At 33.4% G+C, this 27,537-nt stretch overlaps 2 protein-coding genes across 2 annotated transcripts in view; one reads left to right on the top strand and one right to left on the bottom strand.

Annotated features, from left to right (window-relative positions):
- The window catches only part of LOC148277567 (uncharacterized), a 46,549-nt gene extending 30,313 nt beyond the window's left edge, over positions 1-16,236 (top strand). Inside the window, exons 2-5 of the mRNA XM_088232704.1 lie at positions 5,583-5,835; positions 6,976-7,139; positions 8,456-8,748; positions 9,137-16,236. Of these exons, the coding sequence (XP_088088830.1) occupies positions 5,583-5,835; positions 6,976-7,139; positions 8,456-8,748; positions 9,137-10,559 (2,133 nt within the window). The 3' untranslated portion in view covers positions 10,560-16,236. The remainder of the gene's footprint in view (positions 1-5,582; positions 5,836-6,975; positions 7,140-8,455; positions 8,749-9,136) is intronic.
- The window catches only part of hiw (MYC binding protein highwire), a 242,193-nt gene that overhangs the window by 99,177 nt on the left and 115,479 nt on the right, over positions 1-27,537 (bottom strand). The window lies entirely within an intron of this gene.

Here is a 27,537-nt window from a genome sequence, read left to right on the forward strand (position 1 = left end):
AAACAACAGCAGCGTTAAACCATTATACGTACATAGGTAAAAAAAACTTTAATAAACTTCCGGAAAGCTTAAAATCTATAAAAAATTATCAAACTTTTAAAACTAAAATTAAAAAACATTTAAGACTCACCCCTTCCTAGACTCCATACCAAAGAATGTTAATTTTTTATTTTTTATTTACCTTGTTTATTTTTAATTTTAATTTACTTTGTTTTAATTTACTTTGTTTTAATTTACTTTGTTTATATAAAAAAAAAAAAGTGAAACGAACTCCCTCTCTAAACACAAGTATCTACTTTATTAGAGAGGTAGAAACGTTATATATAAGATGTTCTGTATATTTACCTATTTTGTATTTCAAAAATGTATTTTGTAAAAAAAAATATTCAATAAAAAAAAAAATATAAAAAAAGTCATTTTGCTCACAATTTTCCGTTAAAACCCGTTGACGTTGGCGTAAAGGACAAACAATTCCTTTTTTTTAATAACGCTAGATGTTTTTAAAAAAAAAGTTCAATGTTAATTGTCAACGAAAATTGGTAAATATCAACGAAAATAGGAAATATTATTTTTTCAAACTGAAAACTGAAAAGAAATAAAAGCCTCGACTTTCGCAGATTTATTTTATTTCGTCAAGATAAGTTTTGAACCAGTTAAAGATGTTACAGGTGACTCCCAAAGCTTTTAATTTATGAAGAATTATTTTACGAGAAACTTATTGAATGCCTCGCTAAAGTCTGCATAAATGGTGTCCGTTTAAAAACGCATGTCCATAGCTTCCAAAATACTATGTTATTGCGACATTAAATTTGCAAGAGTGGACCTGACCTGTCAGAAATAAATCCACAATATAAATGGTTGGTAGTTGGTATCAAAATAAATGCACAAGTATTTATTCTTGTACATACTTTATAAAATGTGTTCTTGACGTCAAGGCAAGATAATAATAATAATTGGTTTACACAATATTATATTATCTTCTAAAGTTGTTATCATTCTCTTTTATTTATACAGCGAACGTGTCGATAAACTTTGTATATAAATAAACTGTAATGAAATTTGCTGTCTTTAATTGTTTATCGTTGTGAGTGATGATACCATCGCCCGTCCGTGCTTTAGCGGTAGAAGGCGGTATTTTTCGATACTTAGTGAGATTAGTATGCCATGCTTCATTTCCTTGTTGATGAACTTCCTACCGTGGATTATCCATTAAAGATAGACGAAAAAATGTGACGATTTATATCCTAACAATTAGTTAACATTAGGTTGGTACGCCCGTACGCCGTTTCCTTCGCAGTAGTAGTACAATCGTATAATACTCGTATATTTTATCACTAATTAATTTTAATGTACCGAAAAGGACAACTCGGCAAACCTACCAATACTGTGGCAACAATACTTCGACATCATATGGTAAAAATGCATAGAACGGCCCTTCTCCTGTTTTTCATTGGTAATAGTTCTAGATAACTATTTGTTACTCTTGTTAAAAATTGTTTAAACTGCTTTATTAGTGGTTTTTTTTCTTTTTTCGTTTCTTTTCTTGAATTTATAAGTAATATTTCTCTTCATCATTTTTTTTTACATCATTATATATTTTTATACATAAATATATACTATTTCCCTAAGTATTCGTTTTAAATAATAATGCATTTTTTATTTTTATCATTGATTTTATTCAAAATTGTTTTCATTGTTTTTTTTTTTAGCTGCTTCAAAGTATTTCTATTACCAAATTATCATTTTTTATCGATAATGCTATAATTGGTAATATTTCTTTTTTTTATATACCTATAGTTTATCTTTTTTAGACTTTCTTAATTTGTAAATTAAACATATTGTTTTAAATGCTCTGTATTACTTATAATTATGCTTACATGTACGAGTATGTATATTTAATTGTATTTGTAACTAATATGTAAAAGGTACTAAGTGCCGTTTATTTTAATAAAATAAAATAAAACATCTATTTTTCTATTTGACTATCATGATAAAATCCCTTGATGGGTAATTCCATTATTATTACTTAGGTCGAAAGATTACTACATAACACATTATAAACAGCGTACTATGTTCAAAATCGTAAAATATCGAATAAATTAGATGAATTAACAAATAAATTAAGATTAATGTATTTGTCTCTGTCGGAATCCATAATACGGTATCACTACCTGGGGACATTTTTGTGAAACAAATATGAAATATGTACAAAATGTTTAAAATTCACTTGTCAAATTGATTGCACTAACTCATGTATACAGTCAAAGACAATACTCTATTTATGTAAAGAATGGAATATTTTACCAGTTAAAGGTATTTTATGAAGTAAAACTATTTTCCAACACATGTTTAGCCCAATGAACAAAAATAAATTGAAACACAATTATCTAACAAGATTTATCTGTTAGATAATTGTGTTTCAATGATCTAGTTGTACCAAAATTTTAAAATTGATCAAAATAAAATTTTAAAATTGATCAAATGATGATCTAGTTGTACCAAAATTTTAAAATAAATATGGACACTAAAGATTACATTATATTCCTAAAATATTTGATACGCTGCCGCATGACTTGAAAACATGTCTCAATAGAAATAAAATTATGTTTTTACAACGAAAGTGGTTAGAAGACAGACTGCTTCTGTACTAATTTATTATGTATGACTTTAATTTTTAGAAATGCAATATTTTTATCTTTCGTTTATAAGGCGTTAACATAAATTGCGTTCGTTTTTTTTATTTAATAATGAGCACCAAAATTAAAACAAAATGGTATAAATGTTATACGTTTTTCGAAAGAAACTTTTCTGCTCTACCAATGCTACAAGATAGTGTGTTTACTTTTTTGTTACATATATTATATTATTTGATTACAAGCCTTTAAAATGGAATGTTTAGTAGACGAAAGTGAGCAGTTTTGACACTTCCATCTGTTCGCGTTCAATCGAGAGAATAAAGCTTCCAAGCTGCTTGCCACAGTGGTCTATTCTGGACAATTTTGAGTTAACCAGGTTCAAACATATTTGAATGTTTCTAATTCTGTTTGAATACGCAAATGATTTTAATATTTTTTCTCTAGTTTTAGTTGAAGTTTTTTTTAAAATACTGTGTTTATTTTTAAAGCATCAAAACGATAGTAAATATATTCATTATTTTATGTGTATACATTATTATGTCTGTACTCTTTTTTTGTATTTTAATTAACACTTATGTGTTGGTGGTTAATCGGGACGAATATTGTTTATTTTATGTTTTATTGTGTAAAATAATATTGTCATTAAATGAATATTTTCCTAAATAGAGATTATAAAAATAGGTGTTCAATAATAAAGTGTTTTTTTATATTCCTGTTTTTTTAAATTATTTATATTAATGTTTTCTTGAAAAGAAAAAACAATATTGCCAATCATATTCTGATTTTGCATAACTTCATATTGTGCACCGGCCTTTTTGTGCAGTTCTAGCTGGTTCGAATATAATTCTAGCAAACCGTTGTGTAATTTGTTCTGAGTAACATTTATGGTTAACAAGCCAAGTGAATCATCCAGAAATACAGGGTCATCAATTTCTTCAGTTATGTTTTCAATTGTTGGCACAACACCCTATAAAATTATTTCATTATATTTTTCAGCATTCACTGACCCTTCTATCCTAATTAAATTACCGACACCCAATTTTGTGATGCATCCCCACACCATGATAAGGCGAATGTTTAACTGTGGGTGCAAGCTCTCTAGCTCAGCGGCGAACTGTCTGCAAACCGTCTGGACCAATCAAATCAAATTTTGATTCATCAGAAAATACAACTCTTTCCCAAGTCAGTTTTTTTTTCTTTCGCCCATTCCAAATGTTTTTTTTTTCATTTTCTGATTCAATAGAGGTTTTTTTGCAGGTCTTCTGGCCAGTAATCCAAATTCTAGTAGTCTATGTGTGACTGTGCGTACACTAACACTGACACCGGTGGTTTCCTGTAGTCGTGCTCTTAGTTCTGGAGCTGATACGAACCGATTTCTTAATGATATTTTTTTTAGAACACGATCATCACGTTTTGAAGTGCAGCGTTTTAATCCTGTGCCCGCTTTTCGGTTTAGTGTCCCAGTCGATTCATTGCGCTGTATTTGCCTTGTTATATCACAATTAGAAAAGTATTTTTTAGATAACGCAATAATAACAGATTTTTTTCCTAACGAAAGTTGAAGTCTCGTAGACATTTCGCTTTAATAAAATAAGGACACTCCAAGAAAACGACTAATCATCGCCAAATCAGGTGTATAACTGAAGAAATTAAGGGCTTTCCAGGTTCTAATTGTTATAATACCAGCTATTAATTGTTCCTAGAAGTGATAACCCATGACTCAAACCTGGGTTCAATTACTTTGAACACCTAACGGGAACTTTTGTATTTAATTAGTCATTCGGCTATTTATGTTGCCGAAAGTGTATAGGGTTCATGGAATCATTCTGCAATGGTTTTACGAAGTAGCCACTGGCTAAAACAACTGCAATAATATAATAAAATCCCGATTTCATATGAGCGTTCTTTGAACCATTCAAGCAAACTACATGGTAAAAGTTTTTGATATTGCAATGTATTATTATAATACATTTTTTTGAGCTATATTTGGAGAAGATGTGAAAAGCACTCGTTCCTAATAACCTATTCTGGGGTTGGTGGATAAGATAACCTGAGGGCATCTGTCACATTAGTACTTCAAAGGTCGCATTCACGTCACGAGTTTATTATACAGATTTATATTATTCTTGCAGATAAGGTTCAATGCTAAATAAGCTCCTGACGTCACTGACTTATGTAGATAGATAAGCCTAGGTATTTAAAGAGTCTGACTGTTGAGTGGAGAGCGAGCGTTCTCACATTGATAAATCTCATCCTCCAAGCCCAAGTTCTTGTAGCGTTTATCAGGCAAGGGACGAATGCTCTCACGTCCTCAGGTTTGACCAACGTCCATCCATCGAGGAAACGGCTTCTTTGGCAATATAAAGTATCACATTCGCATAGAATGTGTAAAGGTGTTTCATCATTTGCACTGCAGAACCTACATTTAGAAGTTTCAGAAAGGTTCATTCTAGCAGGACAGATTCTTATCGTAATAACGGAATGTTTGACGAGTTTCCAAAGAATATTACCAGTTATTTTTTTAAAACTTTTTCACTTCGGTAGCTCGATCACAATGTGCGCTACTGTCGGCAATAATTGACACGATAAAAGTTTTCAATGAAACATCGACTTAAATTTATTGATCAAGGATTATTCTTTTTTTTTTTAATATTGACACACTTTAAGGATAAGAAACTTTGTAAAGCAAACGACAAACGGACAAACTGAAACTCGACTCGCGTTGACTTTGACGTTTATCGTTTGTCCACGTTACCACGATATACTAATCTTTCAAATGCGCACGCGCGAGTTCATTATCGCTGTCCACTTCCATTGTGATCAGTTAAATTGCTGAAGGACTTTTAATCGACGACGATAAATATCTGTGATTGAGCTACATGTCCATATTGTTTGATTAGAAAATGTATTGTGCTGTAATGATATAGTTTAGTTTATTTGTTTTAGCACGTGGCCCTCAGCGATGTCTCGCTACCTTCCAACGCGTACGAGGTGACGATTTCCGGCGGGCGGGAACTCGTGCTGGGCGCGTTGAGTTTTAGCAACAAGTCGGACCTCGTGCTCCTCAGCGTGTCCGGCGTGCCGCGCGTGCACGTGGAGCCGCACGCCTTCCTGGAGCTGGGCGGGCCGCACTTGCTCCTCACGATCTCTACCAGCCCCTACGTCACCGTGGACACGGACGCCTTCAAGAACGCCAAAGGTGAGCTTGGCTCTTGTCCTTGCGAGCGAACCCAGCGACGTCTACCGATTGCCGAATATATATGCGTGCGAATGAACGAACACGAATTTTCTGAAAATGCGTATACAAGCTAATGAACAAACATACCCTATCGCCGTCAGAATTGGGAAAATTAGATCGAGGGTGACATACAAATTGACTATAATATATACTGACGTGCACTGACGGTGATTGGGCATTGAAAGTAGTAAATCGAAATTCTAAATAACACAAATCTTTTGTAAACAAAGAATATTAAAAAAAATAAAATTAACCGTTCCATTGAAGCTTAAATGTTGTCTTTGCAATGTAAGACCTCTGATCCGGGTATGTGTGTGGGTGGGGCGGAGCTTTCAATATGCGTATACGATTTAAAAACTAATCTAAACATACCGCTAAATATGGACACAAAAAATATTTAGACATAATCAAAATTAAATGTTACATCAAAACATATGTTTGTACTCTGCGTAATTTGGTTTCTTTGTTATTGCTTTTTAAAATCAAAATAATAAGAATTTTTTACCCTAAATTAAATAAATACTAAGGGTAATCCCTAAAATAAATACTAAGGGTAATCTTGATACTTGCATATTTTTACATTGGCAACTTGCGTGTATTTACTAAGCAACTTGCGCATTTTTTTTCTATTGAAAAAAATCTGTTTTAAGATTTGACAACTTTCAGAATTTTACCCGCCATCGGATTCCGTCGTAACTGGCATGTTCAGCAGTGCGATTCTGAACTCTCTTTGGGGCGCAGAAAGCCTCCGGATCACACTGCAGGACTGGTTATGACGAAACCTGATATTAATGTCTTTGTGTTTTGTCATGTAAATGCGACTGATTTTTTTTCCAATCTTTTAATGTATTTACAGTACTTGCATTATTGGTTTTATAGTTAGATAAAATCATTGCTTCTGGTTCACTAACAAGTTAATTTTACTAGCAAGATAAATCTAATATGTATTAATGTTTATCGTATTTTGCTTCTGACGTCACATCTGAATTATTTTCTTATTTTTATTGCGTTAAAGGAATATGTTGTCTTAAATCAAATATTATTTTCTTATTTTGTTTTGAATTATTTCTGAAGCGTGTTTTGTTTTGTTGTGCATTGAAGGGCCTACCACAGTTAACATATCCAGGTGTGAAAACGTGATCCTCCACAAGAAGGCATTTTTCTGGTTGGTAGAGATTAGCATCAACGATGTCGCCAGCTTGGATCTGAGTAATGGAACATTCGTTTTGGACAAGAAACCGGGGACACGTGGACCAGTTACAAAGGTAAGACATCAGTTGAACGGCAATAATCCATACTAATATTATAAATGCAAAAGTGTATTTGTCTGTTTGTTTGTGTTTCTTTCGACGTGATCTTTTACGTATAGCCGGAGAGCTAACAAGTATCATAAGGTGCTTTTGATCTGGAAAAAATATATCACTCCCTCGGTAAAAATCTAGTGGAAAAATGAATTAATTTTAAAACAGAATAACAATGCTGCGTCGCCATAGACTAACAGATAGTCGTTTTTTACAGGCTGCTTTTAATCCCGAATAATTGGCGGTCTCCGTGGCGTAGTGGTTAAAACGCTTGACTCACTCACGGAAGGTTCCGGGTTCGATTCCCGGCGAGAACAGAAAAATTCAATGTGATTTTTCTCAAGCCTGGGTGTTTTGTAATGTAATTTAACACTGTAATTGGGCCTCATGGCCTGTTGTTGTGCAAAAATAGAATAAAATATAATAATCATCTCAGTTTATTAAGAGAAAAAAAATGTTAAACGACAAAACTAATTAATTAACTTATCACTAATACCACGCGAGTGAAGCCGCGGGTAAAATATAGTTTACTACTACGCTCTCGCGGCCGTAGAAAAAGTTTTATCTCGCGTATTTTGTACGTAAATCATGTAAATGGCCGCGAGAGCGGTTCAGAATAGCAGCGCAGGCCTGTTAATAAACATAACAAACTACACGAGGTTCTGTCCGAGGTAGAATCAGAAAAGATACCCGAGGTTCGAAGCTCGCTCTGCCACAACCAGATTCCTATGTTCTAATGGTGGGTTATTTAGAACTCGTTGAAAATGATCCCCAAATGGAAATATTTGTGTAAATCATAAACGCAAATATTAATATTTAAAAAAACAAAATACTATGGCAAATTAAAAATTAATGTATATATTGAACGGCCAGAATGATGAATATTACTGTTAAACTATTAATATTATAAGCACTTGTAAATGCGTAGAATTCCAAATTTCTTTCTTTATTTGTTTAACAGCTTTGTTTTTTACGTCTAAATCGTGTGTGAAAACTGTGAAATCGTCAAACCGACCAAGTAGCCTATCTTTACGATATTCTGATTCATATCAACCTTTAAACAATTGCCGTTTTAGCTTTGATGTTTAATACAAATACTCTAGTAGCCTGTGTGGCATTCACCGCAGTGATCGCTACCCGACACGGCGCACGGAGAAGAGATCTTTATTAGATTGATACACATTCGAGTCTGGGATGGGACGATTTCGTACATGCTGAATGTCTCGGGAAATCTGTGAAATCGTTTGTCCTTGTGCAAACCGAGTCTTCTTTTGTTACAGATAATCTTCAACAACGTCACTTCCGCAGCCTTGCCCAGTTCCACGTTCGGTACGAGCGTAGCTGAGATCCGATTCCACAGAGCCAACATCGAGACGATTCATCCCAATGCTTTTAACGGGATGCTCTACAACGCTGTCATAGCCATAAATTCCACATTTGGAAAAATCCTCAAGGGTGCTTTCCCGCAGAAGTGCCTCATCAACAAGATTGAATTCTCTGACTGCACTGTACGCTTGTTTGAAAGTGAAGCCTTACTCTCATCGGCACAAGCTTTATACATCAAAAATTGCTTGTAAGTGAATAATACAAACAAATTTCCCTTGTAACTTAAACCGTGAACTACATTTCAAATTGCATATCTGTAAAAATAACACAATTAAATCAATATTTCCCTTAAGTATACATTATTGTTGAAATTGCAATTTATACATTTTAGAACTCTTTTCCATCAAATATATTGCCAGGAAAAAATCTATAATTTGGTCGATAATTCTTGCGATAATAAAACGTTAATTTTGTATTTATATAAACTACTGTGTGTTTATGCAGAGTACCTATTTTTACAATTAAAATGCTGTATTTAGTTTCGATGTTTTAAAAGGTTAAACAATATGTCTTCCTTTTATTTCCTTTTATTGTTTTTATGTACTATTGAAGTTATTTTTACTTCTTAATTTTAGCATCAGGGAAGTAGCCAGGGGAGCCTGCAACTCTAAAGCTGCTACAGTCGTTATAACCGATAACGAATTTGAACTAGTGAGGATGGATGGCTTCGAACTGCAGGAATGGGATGTCATGCGGATAGAGAGAAATTTGTTCAATCGTCTAGAACCGGGAGCCTTTGTCAGTGCGAACTACAACAACAACGGACAGTTCTCGTTCGTCGATAATCTGCTGATGAAAGTCTCCCCTGGAAGCCTTAAATTCATTAGCGACGTACAAGCAGTGCTTCCTGTAGTGGTGTACACGAACAATTATTTCCTGCAGGAATGTAGCTGCTCCATGGACAAGTGGTTATTGCAAGTGTTCGGCCAGAACCTCGCCGCGGTGAAGACGATAATGAACAACAGCTACTGCTCCACTAGCAACCCTCATATCGCGCACTGCCTCAACGTCCTGACTGAAGGAAACATGCAGATGACAAACTACACTCTCGCTCTCTGCGGAAACAACAAATCCATCAACTGTACTTATTCTAACGCAACGAACGTTTCGCTAGTCGATGAAATTAAAAATACTAAATTTCAGAACAGAAGAAACCACGAAGTCGATGATGATGATATGGATAGTAGAGTTAAAATACTACTAATATCTCTCCTGGCCATCGCCCTCACTGCGGCGTTCATTTTTATATTGGCGAAGTTAATCCAGTACGCCAGGCGAAAAGGATACTGCACTGATGTAAAAAATGCAATAATTTCGTCCAACAATTGCTGCGTGTCCTTGTTCGACAGGTGCAACGTATACGGGGTGGATACAGCCCGTTCCATATCTCGCCTGTCCATCAACGAATACACGGAAAGCCATCGGCTGAATGATACGAGAGCCCTCAGCGGCGCTATCGATCTGGAGAACTTCACCGACCACCCCGTCGCTATGTGTGACAAAGCGACCCAAACTCTACCCGAAGAGCTGACCAAGGAACTTCTGGAGAGTCTCAGAGAGAAGTTGGACGACCCGGAGAACTACAGCGAGGCTAGGGAGATGATCGAGCATCTCTACGATCTCATAAAGGTAGAGGAGTGTTGCAACACGAACGTCGCCCCGGCGTTCGAGGACCGCGACAATCTGTACGACGTGATCCAGGCGCCCGTGCGGCACAACAAGGTGATGGTCAGCGTCGGCACGAGGACGCCATCCCTGGAGCGGCTGGCGCCCTTCGGGCCGGCGCTCAGCCCCGAGTACCTGGAGCCGCGGGACCGCGCGCAGCCCGTGTACGCCGAGCTGCCGGGCGAGGCGCGCGCCATGCCCGACCTGCTGGGCCAGGGCTCGCGCCCGCTCAGCTTCCTGCGCGCGATCGGGGAGCGCATCGCGCCGCCGCCGCCGCCCGCGGCCGCGCGCATGGCCAACCGCCCCCTGCCCGAGGCCCCCAAGAGGCCTTGAACACCCGCTTACTGACATACAGACTTACACAAGTGTTCAAACTTTAAGATGCTGGCTGTGTTAATTGTATCTAAATCGTTTGGCCATATTTTCAATACTTTTGCGTAGAAACTTACCGTTTATGGTGGCGACGACAGGTTCACTTAAGATTATCGCTGTTTTTTTTTAAATAATTATTCACGGATGAACACATTTTTCTGTTTTGAATATGATAATAATAATTTAAAAAAAAATTCAATATGTGATTTATACAATCGCAAAACGGAACAAGTCAATCTATATAAAGACAAAACTGTGTTGAACCGATACATTTTTAAGATTGTATATATTTTTGACATATAGGTATTATTATGAAGATATTTTTAAAATATATGTATGTACACTGTTTTAATTATCAAATTTTGAGATCATATGTTCTCAAACTTTTTTACTCTCTGTATTTGGATTTTGACTTTAGAGCCTGTTTAATTATATCCTTGTTAAACAAATTGTATTTATTAGCAAATAATAATCCATAAATTAAATAACAAATGTGAAGTGTACCTATATTCTGTTTAAATAAATATATATACAGCGTATAGTGCGATCTAGTGCATTAATGTTGAGAATCGATCGGGGGTGTCGGTACCATTGCGAAAAATGTTTTTAAAAATAAATAAATTGTTTTACTATTCATAATGTAATATATAATATTTTTTTCACTTAAATAGCCAAAAGCAACCAAATAGGACAAAATATATGCCTTTTTGGTCAGTGCTGGTACACATTTTATTTGGATTATTTGCAATGAACTCAATTGACCCGGAATATTAATGCACTAGGCTGTGTAACATTGAGTATATTTTAATGACTATATAATATTAAAGCTCATGTATATGTTTAGTAAATAATAATATAATTAATCTTGGAATTGGCTGTTTTTTTTCCAAATAAAATATAGTTAAATGAGATATTAGTTTTTATGGTAAGATGAATCCAGCATTTGATTGTTTTTTTATTTGTGTTACTTATTTCATAGAATGTATATTCATTAAACTTAATCAAATATGTTTCCATATGCTTAAATTGTAATGTACGGCGCATCGTGCCTATTCCACTACTTTGGCGTAAATATTTTCTTACGATTTGTTTTGTTAAAAATATAAAACGAGTGTGATCCATTTCCATACAAAATGTATCCTATAACTAACTTTTTTTTCGTTGATAAAAAGTAATGAAAATTTTGATATTTTAAAAACAATTACAATTTGACAGTATTTGTAACCTGCCTATTTTACATTTATAACCTGTAATCGTAATTTTGTATTATTTGCTTAGTGTATTTGTTTAGTAGTGCTGTGGTTACCGTATTTTGCGGACGATAAGACGCACTCTAAAATTTATCTATAAACTTTTAGAAAAAAAAAAATTTTGGACGGTGAGACGCATCGGACCATAAGACGCACCCTATTTTTTGGTTGAATTTTCTGAGTTAGAAAAGTGCGTCTTATGGTCCGAAAAATACGGTAGCATGAAAAATTGATAACAAATAATAAAACTTCTACGCTTATTTTAAACAAATAGTACGATGTCATGAAATGTACTACTTGAAAGTAGTACTCTGATATTGGTTTGATTTTAAGATCGACTATGATGAAATCGGGGATAATTTTAGCCAATAGTAGTTGAATGGACACAAATGTACAGAAATAGAAATTATAGAAGTCGAGAGGTTATAAGACAGCCATTATAAATAATAGTTATTAATACAGTCGTATATTGCAAAGTAAACTTAAACATGCACATACTAAAGGCAATATAGCCAAATTTGCAAGTTAACAATTACTATACAATAGATACTTTGGTTCCACCGAAATGTAAACTCGAGTAATCTTTGTAAAGATCGTATTTATAATTTCATATCCTATCTTCTTCAGCATTAAAAGAAATTCATCGACTATGAGACGGCGCGGCGCACATAAGGGTCCCGGTATGAGCAATCTGGTCAAATGTCGTATTCTAAAATAATAATTTCGTATTATTTACCGATTAGCGGACAAACACATATCCCCCGTTTTCCTCTAATTAACGCGTCGCGAAACTAAGTCAATCGAAAACTACCTATCGCGGAGTTTACACGTCCTTTATTATCGCTCCCGTAAAATCAAGCGATATAATAAGACAAGAGTTTTGATACGACATTGTGAAGAGATCTAGTCAATAGAACATGTAATAGCCGATAGCAGTTTTTAATGAAATATTTCATTGACTTTTTAAATTGCCTGAAAAAGCAGAACGTTACATCTCAGACAAAATTCACATTTTCTCAGCAAATTCTCAAAGCCGCCCGACTACTGAATTTTCTGAAAGTAGTGAGCTGTCGAAGAGGCGCAAATCTAAAACAGTTGGTACTTTGCAATAAAAATGAATACATAATAGTTAAAGCGTCAAAATTGCATTAAAAAAGTAGTTTTACAACGGCAAAAAGAGCAGGAAATCACTTAAAGCGCACGAAAAATGTAAAATACAACGGCTGACGGTTGATGAAGCTCTTTTTGTGATAGTGGAAGCCAAGTTAACGAGACATCAATATAATATTATAAGATCATATAAGGAATGTATATTTCCATCTTACAAAATTGTGCAGAAAGCTAAAAGACGATATTTCGATAAAAGTGCAATCACCATCACTTTTACTTCTGCTGAAGTAAATTGTTAAAAGTTGCTGAAAATCACTCGTAAACAATTGCTGCTTTCTAAGAATGATGTACTAAAAACGTTCAATTAAAAAATATATATACGAAAGTCATTTGATATCTAAATGGGATTGTAAGGGATCGGGATAATGTCAATATAGGCAACGATTTGAGTATTAAAAAGACTCCGATGCATCAAATCTCCACTCAGCGACTTCAACTGTCATTCTTCATCTTTAGAAACATTCTCAAAAACTAATTAATATTCGAATGATTGACAATTTGAATTAAGTATGATTATAATTTTATATGTTCTTGTAATTATATAACTTCTTCACAGAATTAAAAAAAAACATATAACATGTAATTTTAAATTGTTTCTTTTGTTATTAAATAATTATTGTAGCATAATTTACTTTAAAAAAAACATGAATAGACTTTTGGCCAGGTTAAATTGGATCCTGCCCCACTGTGCGGCATTTGATAGTGCGCACGGTAAACCATTTTTCTCGTTTTGCTCAACCCGAATTTAGTAATTAGGAAGTTCAGTGCTACGGGAAATAGGATGTAAAAAATGTTTTCTTGCGCGAGGTAAAAATTAGAGCATTAAATTATATGGCGAAGTTTCTTGAAATGGATGAAAAAAATAATAAAAATGAACTGCTTTGAACGAAATCACTAGTTCTTAATAATAGAGTGCTGTGATAGATTTCCGGTTCACGGTAAGCCAATTTACCAATCAGCAGAACTCACCGAAGAGAACTTGTGACGTATCATAGCGTTGATAATACGATGCAATTTTTTTATGAAATTTTGGCTTAAGTTCGATAGTCTATTAACATTTTTTTTTAATTAAAAAACCGCTACACTCCCTCATTAGTGAATTAAGCAATAAGAAAGCAGCATTAAAAATACTCCGGAGTCAGTCGGACTACCTTCATCCTACTACTACCATCACGCCATTTCCCCGTAGGGGTAGGCAGAGAGAATGGACCGCCACACACGTCTATCCTGGCATACAATCTTAGCCTCTTCCTCATTCATACATCTTGTCATACATGCTGTTCTGGTCTGTCTGCTTTTGACATGACCAGACTTAAGATTTTGGTTTATCTGATCATGCCACGTCTTCCTTGGTCGTCCTCGACTCACGTTGCCGTTCATTTCATCCTAATTATCCAAATCACATTTTGTCAAACGAATAAACATCGTCAACTGGTCATGTAGCATAAGTACTTAAGCATATGCGAAATCGCCTAATCGTTCTATCGTTTTCTTAAATTCTGATCTGTATGAAATTACTTGCGATTGCGTTTGTTTCGTCACAATTTCGTACATATGGGAAGTTAAAGAATCTATTGGCCGATTGCGCACACGGGTTTCGAGTTTCTGGTTAATAGTTTGCAATATCATAGATGGAGCCCTGATATCTTTAATATAATTTTTAACCGCGAACATACTCAATTGTATATTTTATTTGACATATTGATCAAACTTGTATGTGTGTGGCCAGTTTTGCAAAATACGACTTAAATAAAACTATAATACCGTTTTGTACATTTATATTTAAAATGTTGAAAAAGTGAGTGTTGAGATTATTGGACAGTTTTTTGATGCGGTTGAAATAGGTATATCATAAATGATTTTATAACCGAATCTTACCAAATGCTTTTTACTAAATTATCATGTTTTCAATGAAGCGGGTATTCATTTAAATAAAACTGCAAAATATTACTAATGTTTTTTTACTGATGACTGATGATTCGACGAAAAATTATATCATCATAAATCAAGATTATAAAGTACTTACTGAAAATGTTATGCGGTAAATTCACTTATGCTATAAATCCGACTATTTGACAGTATGCATGCAATCGTATGTAGGCATAAACATTTATTGAATACAATGATTAATTATCCATGAATAAAAAAAAACATGAATATTCGCTCAAATTCTGTGGAATTTCACATTTCATCATCCTTCATAATAAGATTTATAAAACCGTAGCTGATGGTCAAGCGCCACTGTGATATAAGCCGCAAGACTATGTTGTTAGAAACAAAGTGTTTCATTTATTAGAAATAGACAAACATTATATTACAAAGTATCCTAGAAAAAATATATAATTCTCGCCTTACGTGTAATGTACAAGGCATTGTTTATTTGACTATTTTTTTAAAAACTTAACTAGGACCTTATCACGAACGAAATCGTCAAATAACCTAATCGGTCAATATTTTCCTTAGTCCCGGATTTGTACACTATGGGGTCATTTCTCTTTATTTAATTATTATTTTTACCCTTTTCTTGGCAATGTATTCTATGGGATAATTTCTCATATATGATCTCATTTTTTCTCACGGACTTATAACACGAGTAAAACAGAATTCAATTAAATGTCGTTTACCACATTTAAAAAATCTTAACCGAATTATCATAAATCATAAATTTTGATTAAAACAAAAAAAAATGTTTGGGATTTTGAAGCCTTTTCAACCAAAAATGTGTAAAAAACCTCATTTTAAAAAACAACAATTCCTTTTAAATCTTTAATAGATTTTTAACGTAATTTCCGATTTGTGAAAATATCTTATTGCGTCTTTCTTGTACCGCATTTTCATGAAAATCGGCGGAAAAAATTGGACGATTTGACGATTTAAGATTTCGTACATGCTAAGTGCTCCGCCATAGTAGGGAAGCGTTTGCGGCGCGGCGCGGGCGCGGTGAACTCAAACATATGGTAAACAAGTGTAGTGTCCATAGTGAGCGCGCGGGCGCGGCAAGGCGCCGCATACCGCGCCCGCACCGCGCCTCAAACGCTCGCCACTATGGCCAAGCACTTAAGGGGCATGTAATCTTTTGGTCTCGCAAAGAAATAATGTCGGATCAACAATGCGAAGTATACTTACGTACGGCATTATTATATCCATGTTTCGAATCATGTAAAGAATGACGGTATGTACGATATTTTTGAAAGTTAAATAAACGTTTTTTGGAAAAAGTAACGTGTTTTAATTCGCTGTCCTTATTTTTGAGTTCGGTTAGATAAATAGCCGTGGTCTTAATATCTAATATAAATGTAGTGTTAACATCTAAAACAATTATACTTGTGGTAAATTACAGTTACAAATTGAATTGAAAATCAGTTTCTCTGAATATGGAGATTAAATAGACGACCTTAACATGCCATTTTGATCTGACCTAATCTGCCCCAAGGAACAATTGAACGTAGTTATACAGAAAGCAGCCAGCCATAGAAAAGCGAAACTGAGATAATAGCACTTTTGTGAAAAGAGTGAATTATGAAATTTATACAACAGTTGGAATGTTTTCGACTTTAACAAACGACAAGCAATGAATAAATAAGTTTTTTTAAATATTACAAACAAGAATCTTATTATGTATTTGACCAGTTAAAAAGATTTTTAAAGTACCATAAGATTTTTCTAGTTTTGTGGGTGTTTTCTGCAAATTTAGAAATATCGTTTTTGTGATTGACACCTTTTTCCAAATGTGATTAATACAGTTTTTTGTATGAAAGCGGTCTGGCTGTTTTTAGCAGAACATAGAATCGACCTTACTGCACCCGATAACATCAATATCTCATTTTTCCAAAACTGTGGACTGGCTGCTTACTGCATAACTAAATTCAATTACCGATTCCATAATGGATTGGACGAGTCAGCAGGCTTATTCCATCACAATTTCGTTTCGTAAGTTCGTTCGTTAGTCATATATCCACCTCATTATAACGCTAACAAAACCATATTTCGCTCTCGTCCCCTCATAACGAGGGAATTTACGAAACGAATTTGTTACAGCATAAGGCCACAGCTCTCCGCTGTAGACGGAAGCTGAGTCTTGTTGATGATAATAATAATATTTTGCCTCTAAAAAAAAAATAGTAAAAAACAAAGACAAAAAATACTAAATGTACTATACATATAAAACAAACACCACATTTTACACACATCACTCCATAGCCATGCTCCTTATTCACAACAATGGAGATACTATCACAAATAGAGACACGTGTTATACATATTCTCGTCACATTTTGTTGTCCTGTTCAGATATTGTCTTATATATTGTATTGTGTACGTAATTGGTGTTGTGTTAAGTTTATGTTTTTTTATAATAATATCATTTTATTATACCAATATAGCACTGTGTGCACAACAATAAACATAAATAAATAAATAGCGCCAGGCATATCACTGTTTTCAGTATTTTTGTTTTTTAAAATCTGATCGTCAAAGATAAGATTTTTTTTTCAAGCTCAAATAATTAAAGGTTTAAAAATTATATTAAGTAACTCAGTATTCATTTTTATGAAAAACAGCTGACTTCTATATTTCTTTTTTTTTCTTCTTGTAGTTGAATTATTATTATTTTTAAGGCATTTTAGATATGAAATTCATGAAATATTACAAACGCTCTGGGGAATGAAATTCAGCCTTGTCTACAAACATTTGACTATAAGCAAAATATTGTTGACTTCTAATTCAAACTAAAAACTAAAATAAAAAAATAACAAATTAAATCACAACCAAAATAATATCTAATCCCAGTCAAATTTTAAGAACTAAAATAAATATAAAACTTGTATGTATGAAAAAAGTATTATAAGTTTGCCTAGTAAGTGAAATAATTCAGCCAGATGAATCTCACCCACGCCAATAAAGGTTTCAGCTCTTTTACTTCATAAAAACCAACAGACGGAAGAGTTGAGAAAATGTGGCTGCTTAAACATAGGCAGAATGGTGAGCGTTACAGGATGCGCAGAGGCCAGCCAATGATAAGTCATAATTTAATAATATTTTTTTTTTGGCATTTCGAAAAATGTATATAATGAAATAATATAATATACAATGTATGCATTAGAAAAGATATATATCTATTATCCATAATAGTACAGTACAATGTACTTTATGAACAATGATTTTCTTTTTTTTTGGTGGAGGGGTGGTAACGGTTCTTGTTCTCCCGATTGGACTTGTTTCTTCCGGTTTATTAACAAGCTAATGAACTAACATACCCTATCACCGTCAGAATTGGGAAAATTTGATAGGGTGACAGACAAATTAACTGTATATACTTGACTCGTTGCTCTGACGGCGATCGAGGTATTGAAAGCAGTAAATGTAAATTCAAAAAAATAAAACATGCGAATCTTTTGAAAACAAAGATTATTTTTGAAAAAATAAATAAATTTACCGTACATTACACCTAAGAAATAAATAAACTGTTTTTGCCATGTGCGGATCTGAAAAGAAGCCACAAGACCTTTAGAACAGACTCGGGTAAGTGAGTGGATGTTTAAAAAAAAAGTACAATGTACTGTGTATATTTTCCAATGTTTGTTTTTTATTGCATCTATCTATGTAGGTAAACCCGTACCAAGATATTAACAACAAGTTGTATGGTATCGCACCCGTAGGCAACACAGCAAGAAGCGACAGCAAGGCGATTCACGATCATGAATACCTTATTTTCTCTCGTTTTATTCCTGTAAGCCTTCCTGTTGCAATAAATTTAAATCTGAATACCCCTAGGCATACTCAAAATCTTGTTGATAAACAATTCACCCTACGAAAGTACAAACCATTGTGTAACTGGCATCGGGGAAATAATTAAACTTGCTATTGTGAAAATCTTGGCACTGTAGTTTCATGAAATCGCGAGCGTACGCTTGGCACCTGCGCTTCGTGATATTTACACTGAAAAATGCTAAAACGAATATGAGGAGTCATCAAATAATGTTTATACAAAATATTGTATAGGCAGCCAATGAAACGGCGCCTTCGGGAGCGGGGTCAGGAGGGTATTAGAGGTGGTGGGGAAAGTTAGAAATAGCTATCTGTTTATTCGCATCTCCCACAACTTGTGCTGAGTGACACATCTAAGGCGTGCTTGTGTTAGTACGCTGCATGTTTCCTCCCCACACGAAGTCGCAGAAACTCCGGTGTGAAAATGTGTCAATAAAATAAAAACTAAAACAAATATTCAAAAGTATTATCTTCGTCAATCGCTTATCCGCGCCTGAAGTGGCATAGGGCACTGCATATGTTAAGTAAATGCAGCAAATCTCGATCGTCCGATGCAGGAAGTTAGGGTGCCGCTTTAGGTGTCCAGGGCCCCGATTACAATGGGAAGTTAACAGAGTTATCTTCAACTGTCTATAAAGAAAAATCGATATTTGTGTACAAAAATATGTATATTTGCATGAACATTTCAAGTATCTTCATCGGTAATCTATAATTGAACATGTTTAAAATATAAAAATGTATGCATATTCTGCTTTTCCTACAGAAAACTTTTTTTTGTAGATAAAATTATAGATAAATGTTAACTTCCCGTTGTAGTCGGGGCCCAGGGACAATCAAATATTGCAGTGTTAAACCATATTTTATTATGGCATCTTAGAATTTGAAAAATTGCGTTTTTTATTTCTGTAATTTCATAGAATTCTACTGTCTCTGAAGCCTATGAAATTGATCGTAATGTTCTATACGTATAACATTTACAAAAATATTTTTCACAAAATAATGTAACCCTCTGAAATCTGAATTAAATCTGGCAGTTGTAAAAAAATATTTGATGTAAGAGAATTATTTTTAAAAAAAAGTTTTTTTTTATAGTTAAGAAATGATTTATTTATGTATTTTTATTTTGAATCTTGGAAGTAGGGCAAACATAAACATATTCTTATGTGTGCTCTAATAACGACAATGTACATATATTTCATTTATAAGTTGTTTCACATACTCGTACATATTTCTAATTCTAATTACTGCTATGTTAGTTCGAACATAGGCACTTTGTTTTTCAAAGTGTGTTTTTTTTTTATCAGCATGGGTACCAGGTGATAAATTCCATTTTATTAAATAAAAAATAACAATTATAATGAAAACATTTATAAAAAATACATAAATATAAACGTTTTAGGTCACAGGCCATGTGTCATTTGACCTAAATAATGCAAATAATAATAAGAGGAATCAAATGCTCTAACGAGAGTCGAATCGTCAAATGTGAATGCCACTTTAGGCGGGATGCCTACCAATCAGACAAAAATAGACGCCATAAAGAAGATTCCTAGAAATTAGAAAACAAAAACAAAAAACCGACATTATTTTCAAACGTAGTGTTAGTTTGAACATACATACGGTCTCAAAGGATTTAGAGCATAAAATATTGCTCTGATATTGTCAAAATTGATCTAGGTAACTTCAATAGACCATTATGGTTAAAACTTTTATAATACACATATAATACGCCTTGCATGTGATTTAATTTTTCTTTTCAAAATTCTCAATAAAATTGTTGATTCGCCGTATCTTTTACAAAATATTGGTTTCCGTTGTCCTCTTCGCTATACTAGATTAAATTCCCCTTTTTATGTACCAACTTGTAGAAACAATTATACCTCGAATTCATTCATTAGACGTACCTGTAGAAATTACAATGGACTCAGTATTGATGTAGACATTTTTAACTGCACGTTGCATTTGTACAGAAAATTTCTTCATGCGGTCGATTATTTGGGATAGTTGCTGAATGTGCATCTTCTTGTAATGTATATGTTTGTGTATGTTTTATATGTGCGTTCATGTGTGTGCGTGGATGGCTCGGAGTGTACATTCGGTATTTTTATTTATTATCTCCATGGAAAACGCAAATTTCAACAATTATTCTTTTGTCACTTGAAATTCTTTTTTATTTTTTTTATCACATTCAATGTTTATATCTTTTTAATACTAATTATGTATGACTGTATGTTTTCTGAATAAAATAAAATAAAAACATTAGGTTCAAAATATTACAATGCAAAAATACATGTTGATGCACTAGTGTTTAATGTATGTCCCAAACTGTCTTTTCCCCATAATATGCAAGAGGATACAATACATGTATAATTAATCAAGACTGACAGATGCATTTGTGGTGAGTAGTCTCTATGAGAAGGGAATATATTTAAAATATCAACATATGAAATAATAAAACGAATTTTACTTTTCATGCGTAGGTGGAATGGTGAGTGGCAAAAGGGTACTTTTATATACTAAAAGTAAACCTTACGTATTATCTAGTGTAAGTATAACTAAAGTATATAAAAAAGAACAGAAAACTACTTTAATATCTAAATTTAGGGTTGTGGTCCCGTGATAGTATCGCAGACTCACGGATTAGAGGTCAGAGGTTCGAACCCGCTCCATCGGAACTTCTCGATTATCTTTTAAGCACAGCACGGAACGGGGTGCCCAACCGACTAAGGTCTAAATAAATAAAATATTTTTTTAAAAAGGAATATGTGAACCTACTGATAAATCAATAATACGGTGCAAATCAGAAACAAAAGAATTTATAATATCTCAGTTAAATATTTTTTATAAATGACCAGAACAACAAATATTTTTTTCCCAGGCTAATTAGGCGAATGGGGGACTTGGAAGAGGAAATAAACATTTTAAGGCAAATAAAATAAAATACAATAAACGAGATCAAAGAAATGAGAAAGTTCAGTGCAGCGGGAAATTGGATACAAAAAATGTTTTCTTTCGCCCGTTAAAAATTTGAGTATTTAAATGTAGCGCGAAGTTTTTCGAAAAAGCAAAAAAAAATATAAAAAATGATTTTAATAAAAATAAACTGCTTTGAACGACGTCATTAGTTCTCCGAAATCAACCAATGAAAGAGTAGTATGATACATTTTCGGTTGTCCGGAAGCCAATACATCAATCAAGTCACAACTCACCGTAGAGAACTTGTGACGTCACAGGCGGAGAAATTTCAAAATCACAAAACTTTGAAAAATCATAGCGCTGATAATACGATACCGTAAAAGCATACAACATGAGACTTGAATGTAATTTGAGACGAAACTTCCGCGGCACATAATAGTAAAAACAAACTGTAGTGATCTATATCAATTTAATAGTACGATCTCGTTAGGCACTTTTCCGTAAACAAGTCAACGCCATGTTTGACACTTTCGACGCAGATTGGTAGAGTGAACTAAAAATTCGCATTTTTTTGGAAGGTAAATTGAGACTATACATTAAATTAGGCGCATAAGTCATGGCGGCCTCCGTGGTGTAGTGGTCAAGACACTTGACTCACACACGAAAGGTTCCGGGTTCGATTCCCGGTGAGAACACAAATATTAACATGTGATTTTTCTCAAGCCTGTGTGTTCTGTGATGTAATTCACCCCTATAATTGGGACTCCTGGCATGTTGTGGTGCTAAAATAAATAAATAAGTATATCTTTTAACGAGAATAATTATTAAGTCTGAAATTGCCTCAAATCTCTACTGATAGTTATGTTTAATAATTAGGAGAAAACTCAATTATTTTATAATTAGGTACGACTACAATAGTTATTTTATCACAGAAAACTACAGACTGCGAAGATAGTGTATGCATTTTAATATTTGTTAATTGTTCTATCATTGTACATGTCTCAAGTTACACACAGTCTCAATTTTGAGTTTTTTTTTTTTTTTTAACAATTTTTGACAGAGGTTTAATTTTGTTCTTGTTTGTATTTTTTTTATTTGATGACGTAAGCGTTTCAAATATATCATGCTTTTTAAAGCATAAAAATTGTTTTATTTAATTTCTCTAATTGTGCATGATATTTTTACAATATTATTCGTGGAGACTGAATTTTTTAATATTTTTTATTGTCTCATGGTTAAAGCAGTAAAATGCTTCATGGGAAACTACGACTTTCTTATTGTGTCTCATGTTTGCAACATTTGCAGTTAATTTAGGACAAAAAAAATATCATTAAGAATAATAATATGTCCACAAATGTGGTAGGCTTCTGTAACCTGAAACATAGATTCAAATATGTGTTAAAATTTGAAAGCGTAATATTAATAATACAGGGTGTTCTTTAAACCCTGTCACATCCGAAACCACGATGATCAGTATAGGCAAGAAGACATATTAGCATATTAAAAAATATATTTAGAACAATGAAATTTTTTTTTAATAAAATATTAAAAAAAAACAAATGGTTGCTTACTTCTGCAGGGGAGAAGCGAGGGGGACGCGGCCGTGCGGTTCAGACTTCCCCCTCCTCGCTTGTCCCCTGCAGCAGTAAGCAACCATTTTTTTTCTATATTTTATTTATTAAGATTTTAGTCGTTCTAAAAAAATATTTTAATGTGCCAATATGTCTTCTTGCTCATACTGATCATCGTGGTTTCGGATGTGACAGGGTTTAAAGAACACCTGTATAAAAATATATAGTCAGTTGAACTTAAAAACTGTCTCAAGTTGAATGCGGTACGTAAAAATATATTGCGAAAAAAATATAGCGTAGTTTAATAGTCGTAATTTTATAAAACCTCCGAACTTCTTCATTATACCTGCAAAAATTTGTTTGAAAATTGTACAAACTTGTAATATTTGGGGAAATTATAAGAACGCTAATATGTTTTATTTATATATATTTTTTTAAATATATGAATAACTTCAACGTGAAAGTCTTGTTCGGTGTTCTGTTCTGTACCACGGTGTAGTATGATTGAATTCGTATGTGTGAGTTACCAACACTCGCGTAATATATTCACCGGTCAGATGCCAAAACATCGTGAATCATTATCCAATACCAATACACGGTAGGAAGGTCTAATCTCCGCGATGATAATATTATCGTCGTCTCATAAAATATGCAATTTTTTATTGGATTTTCCGAAAAACAAACATTTATTAAGTTATGAAAATGTAGCACACATGTACAGATAAAAAAAGGAATGTCAAGTCAAATTTTCCGCATGAAAATTGGAATATTTTTGTAAAAAAATGTCAGTAATATAATATGAAAATACCGATAAAAATATTTGTGCCTCAGAGGCAGACGGCTGCAAATCCAGAATTTGATAAAATGACATTTCGATTTTCGTATCCAATTTCTGATCATGCCCATTGAATTTTAAAGAAATGTCAGTCTTATAATGAATGAACCGATGTATCAAGATACTGAATATACAAATTAATGTTATAAATTATAAAAAATCACTTAAATAAAGTAGATTCGTTAGGCTTGTGTTGAACATTTGACGTTTGGATTTGCATCCGTCTGCCTCTGAGGTACAGTTATATAAAATGGATTTAGACTAATTGATTGTATTTTCAAAATCTATATGGATATTGTGGAGAAATATTTTCATACATAAATGTAAAAAAAAAATATTTTTAAAATTTTTATTTTGATTTTTAAATTTATTTTAACAGAGAGGAAAAACATTTTTAAGAAGGGAATATGGAAGTCTAGGCATTTACAGGGCTTATGACCTGTCATTGGCTGGTTTGAGTGGCCAACAGCCAATGACAATTTTTCCTCTCTGTTGAAATAAATTTAAATATGAACAACTCCCTAGGGAGGAAATCCAGCCAGTCTGCAAGCATTTGGACATATTCAAACATTGTTAATTTTGATTATTTATCATGACTTTTAATTTATTTTTTATTTTTTTATTTTCATTTTTTCTGCTGACAAGCTGGTTTCGCGGTTTAGTGGGTTTCATCATTTTTCCTTTATATTTTCTGTTCATGTTTACCTTCTTAAATAAAATAAAAAATGCGTTGCTAGAAAAACGCAACATGTTTGGCCTTGGTAGTTGTGACGTCAAGATTAATGACAATGTTTTAAACAAATTTGAATGGTTGGGAACAAATAAACATGAATTGTGACGTATGGCATGGCATGGGCATGACCAATGAAATTAATGACCGTTTTTTGGGAATTCAAAATTACAAAATTAAAAATATTTTTTATGCTTCTAATAATTAGCAAAAATATTTTGTTTATTGGATAGTATTTCATAGAACTTTATCACTTTAATTTTTTTTTTTAAATGATGATATTTCCCTATTAGTGAATAGTACTATGTACCAAGTACCGGCGAATTCAGTTTCAAATTACATACGAATCTGTTGAATTATTCAAAACGTCAAGTAAACATGTTGCTTTGAAACTGAATATATATACGTATACTATAACCATTCTATGCCATCTCACTGATTTATAAATGAAGCATCCTCATAAAAGCCCCTCCATTGCAAACAATCATAATATTAAAACAGCAAAATTTTCATATTGGAAAACAATGTTTCCATTGTAACAAAGAGCGCTATAGGTGGAAGGAGGATCAGAGGAGAGAAAGAACCATTAATGTTTACATAATTGTTTTTTAAATATTAACAGAGAACATTTTACTGCTGGTCTTTGCCCAGGGTCATAGAACTGTGTTTTGCTGGGTAATAAATGTATTGTTGACATTCATTTGAGTTCATACTGGGTGGAATGCAGATAACGAGAGCATTGAAAAGATTAATGTAGGTATAATTATTATGCTATAGGTACTGTTCGCTACCTTCTTAGTCATATAGAATACCAGTTTTAATACGCATCATAAAAGGAATTTATTTATACCAGGCTTTTCTCAAAAAATGATCATGAAAACGCCCGCCCCTTTCCCGAAACTGTTCATTATCTGTTCATATCAGGACCTGACTTTGGAGGACACGAGGGCTGGCAGAGGGGCCTGGAGAGATTTCGTGGACTCCATATGCTCCACTCAAGGAGCGAACATGGATTAGGTGAGTATACTCTGAGTGCCGGTTATATTAAAAAAGGTTAAATCAAAGTTACATAGTATAAAACGAAACGAAAGTCGTTTTCAGGAGGAGTGTACAAGTCTGGATTTTGTCTAAGGGAAGAGACCATTGCAGAAGACTGCTGCGAGATATTGCATATATTCATATACTATTAAGCGTGTTGTCCAGATGCCCTATAAAATATATGTATGTTTGTGTAATAATATTTAATATTTATTTTTGCTATTATGTACATGCTTCCACTTTCACAGGGCCCTTGGCCTCATATAGTTTGGGATACATTATTATTGTATTTTTTTATAATATGTATGAATAAATAAAAAAATAATAATTTAAGTTACATTTTTGCATTAAAAAATGCTACAAAAACGTAACCTTCCCTAACATTTTTTATGCTCTAAGGCTCTTTAACGTTTTGTATACATATATATGTGGCGTGAGTCCTTTATTTAATTGTTTTTTTTTATGAAATAAGATAACAGACGAAAAAGTATTATTTGCCGGAATGGTTGTTCCTAAACGGTTTAATCCATATAAGATACCTACCTATATTAAGTACATAATATAATGCACAATTTACATCGAGCCGGATGCAATCTCACTTCTCGCGTTAAGTGATAATTAAAGTAAGGTTAGCTTATCTAAGCCCGCATTCTATTGACAAAGCTCCATAACAATATACTACAACGTTCCTATACTACATAAAGCGCATATTGAGGGGTCTTTTTGTCCTTAGTCCTTAGTCAAACATAACCCGTATTACCATTGTAGAGAAATTTGACGAGGTTTGTCGATCGACTTGAATTTTCCAAATATTTATGTAAATTGTTGTTTTTTAAGCGATCACGATTCTATGATATAATGCCAAAAATATCTATTAAAAAAAACAACGCGCATTGAAAGAATTCAGAACACGAATAAAACAAAAAAATATTATTAAATAATTTTATTGTAAAGTGTAGTTAACAATATTGATATCTCCGCGGACTTGCTAGAGGATGGACTTGTAACGTTCAACTTCTTGTTATTTTTATTTATATAAATTTATGACTATGGAAAAGAATACATAAGTAAGGATAATTGACGTGCGCGCCTAAGAAAATGTAAGAACGTGGAAGAAGCGAAGTCTGAGTGTAAATATAGAGTAGTGTGTACAAAAATATATAAAAAATCCACAGGATGCGTTATGCTTTGACAATATTTTGCTGACAAATTCCGCGTTTACCTCGTGGAGTAACTCTATATTATTACAATGATAAAGTAATAAGTAAAGGATTGCATCGTTTACAATGATTAATGTCGATATTGGTAAATATCTCAAGAGAAATGGATGGATAAATTTTATTTGGATTTTAACGAATTAAAAAGAAAATCAATTAAATAAAAATGTTTTCTTGAAAAGCTTTTTCGGCTCTGTTAATACGTAGTGGTAGGTTTTCGTTTTTTATTTTATTTATTTACAAAGTTTTGTTTTGACCCATAATGACTTACGGAAGCAAGAGCAGATATTATTCAAACGAAACGTCCTGGAACTTCCGAAATGAAAACGCTGCGGCTCATCGTAGGTAGAACCCTCGGAGACAGGATACCGAATGAAGAGATTCGCCGGACGTGCAACATAGAGGACATTGTGAGATGAAGCAGGCAGAGACAACGATTTTGGAGA

This window comes from Micrasema longulum, unplaced genomic scaffold (genome assembly GCF_059751315.1).
Source record: "Micrasema longulum isolate JH-2025_06_02 unplaced genomic scaffold, ASM5975131v1 h1tg001011l, whole genome shotgun sequence".
Taxonomy (NCBI): Eukaryota; Metazoa; Arthropoda; class Insecta; order Trichoptera; family Brachycentridae; genus Micrasema; species Micrasema longulum.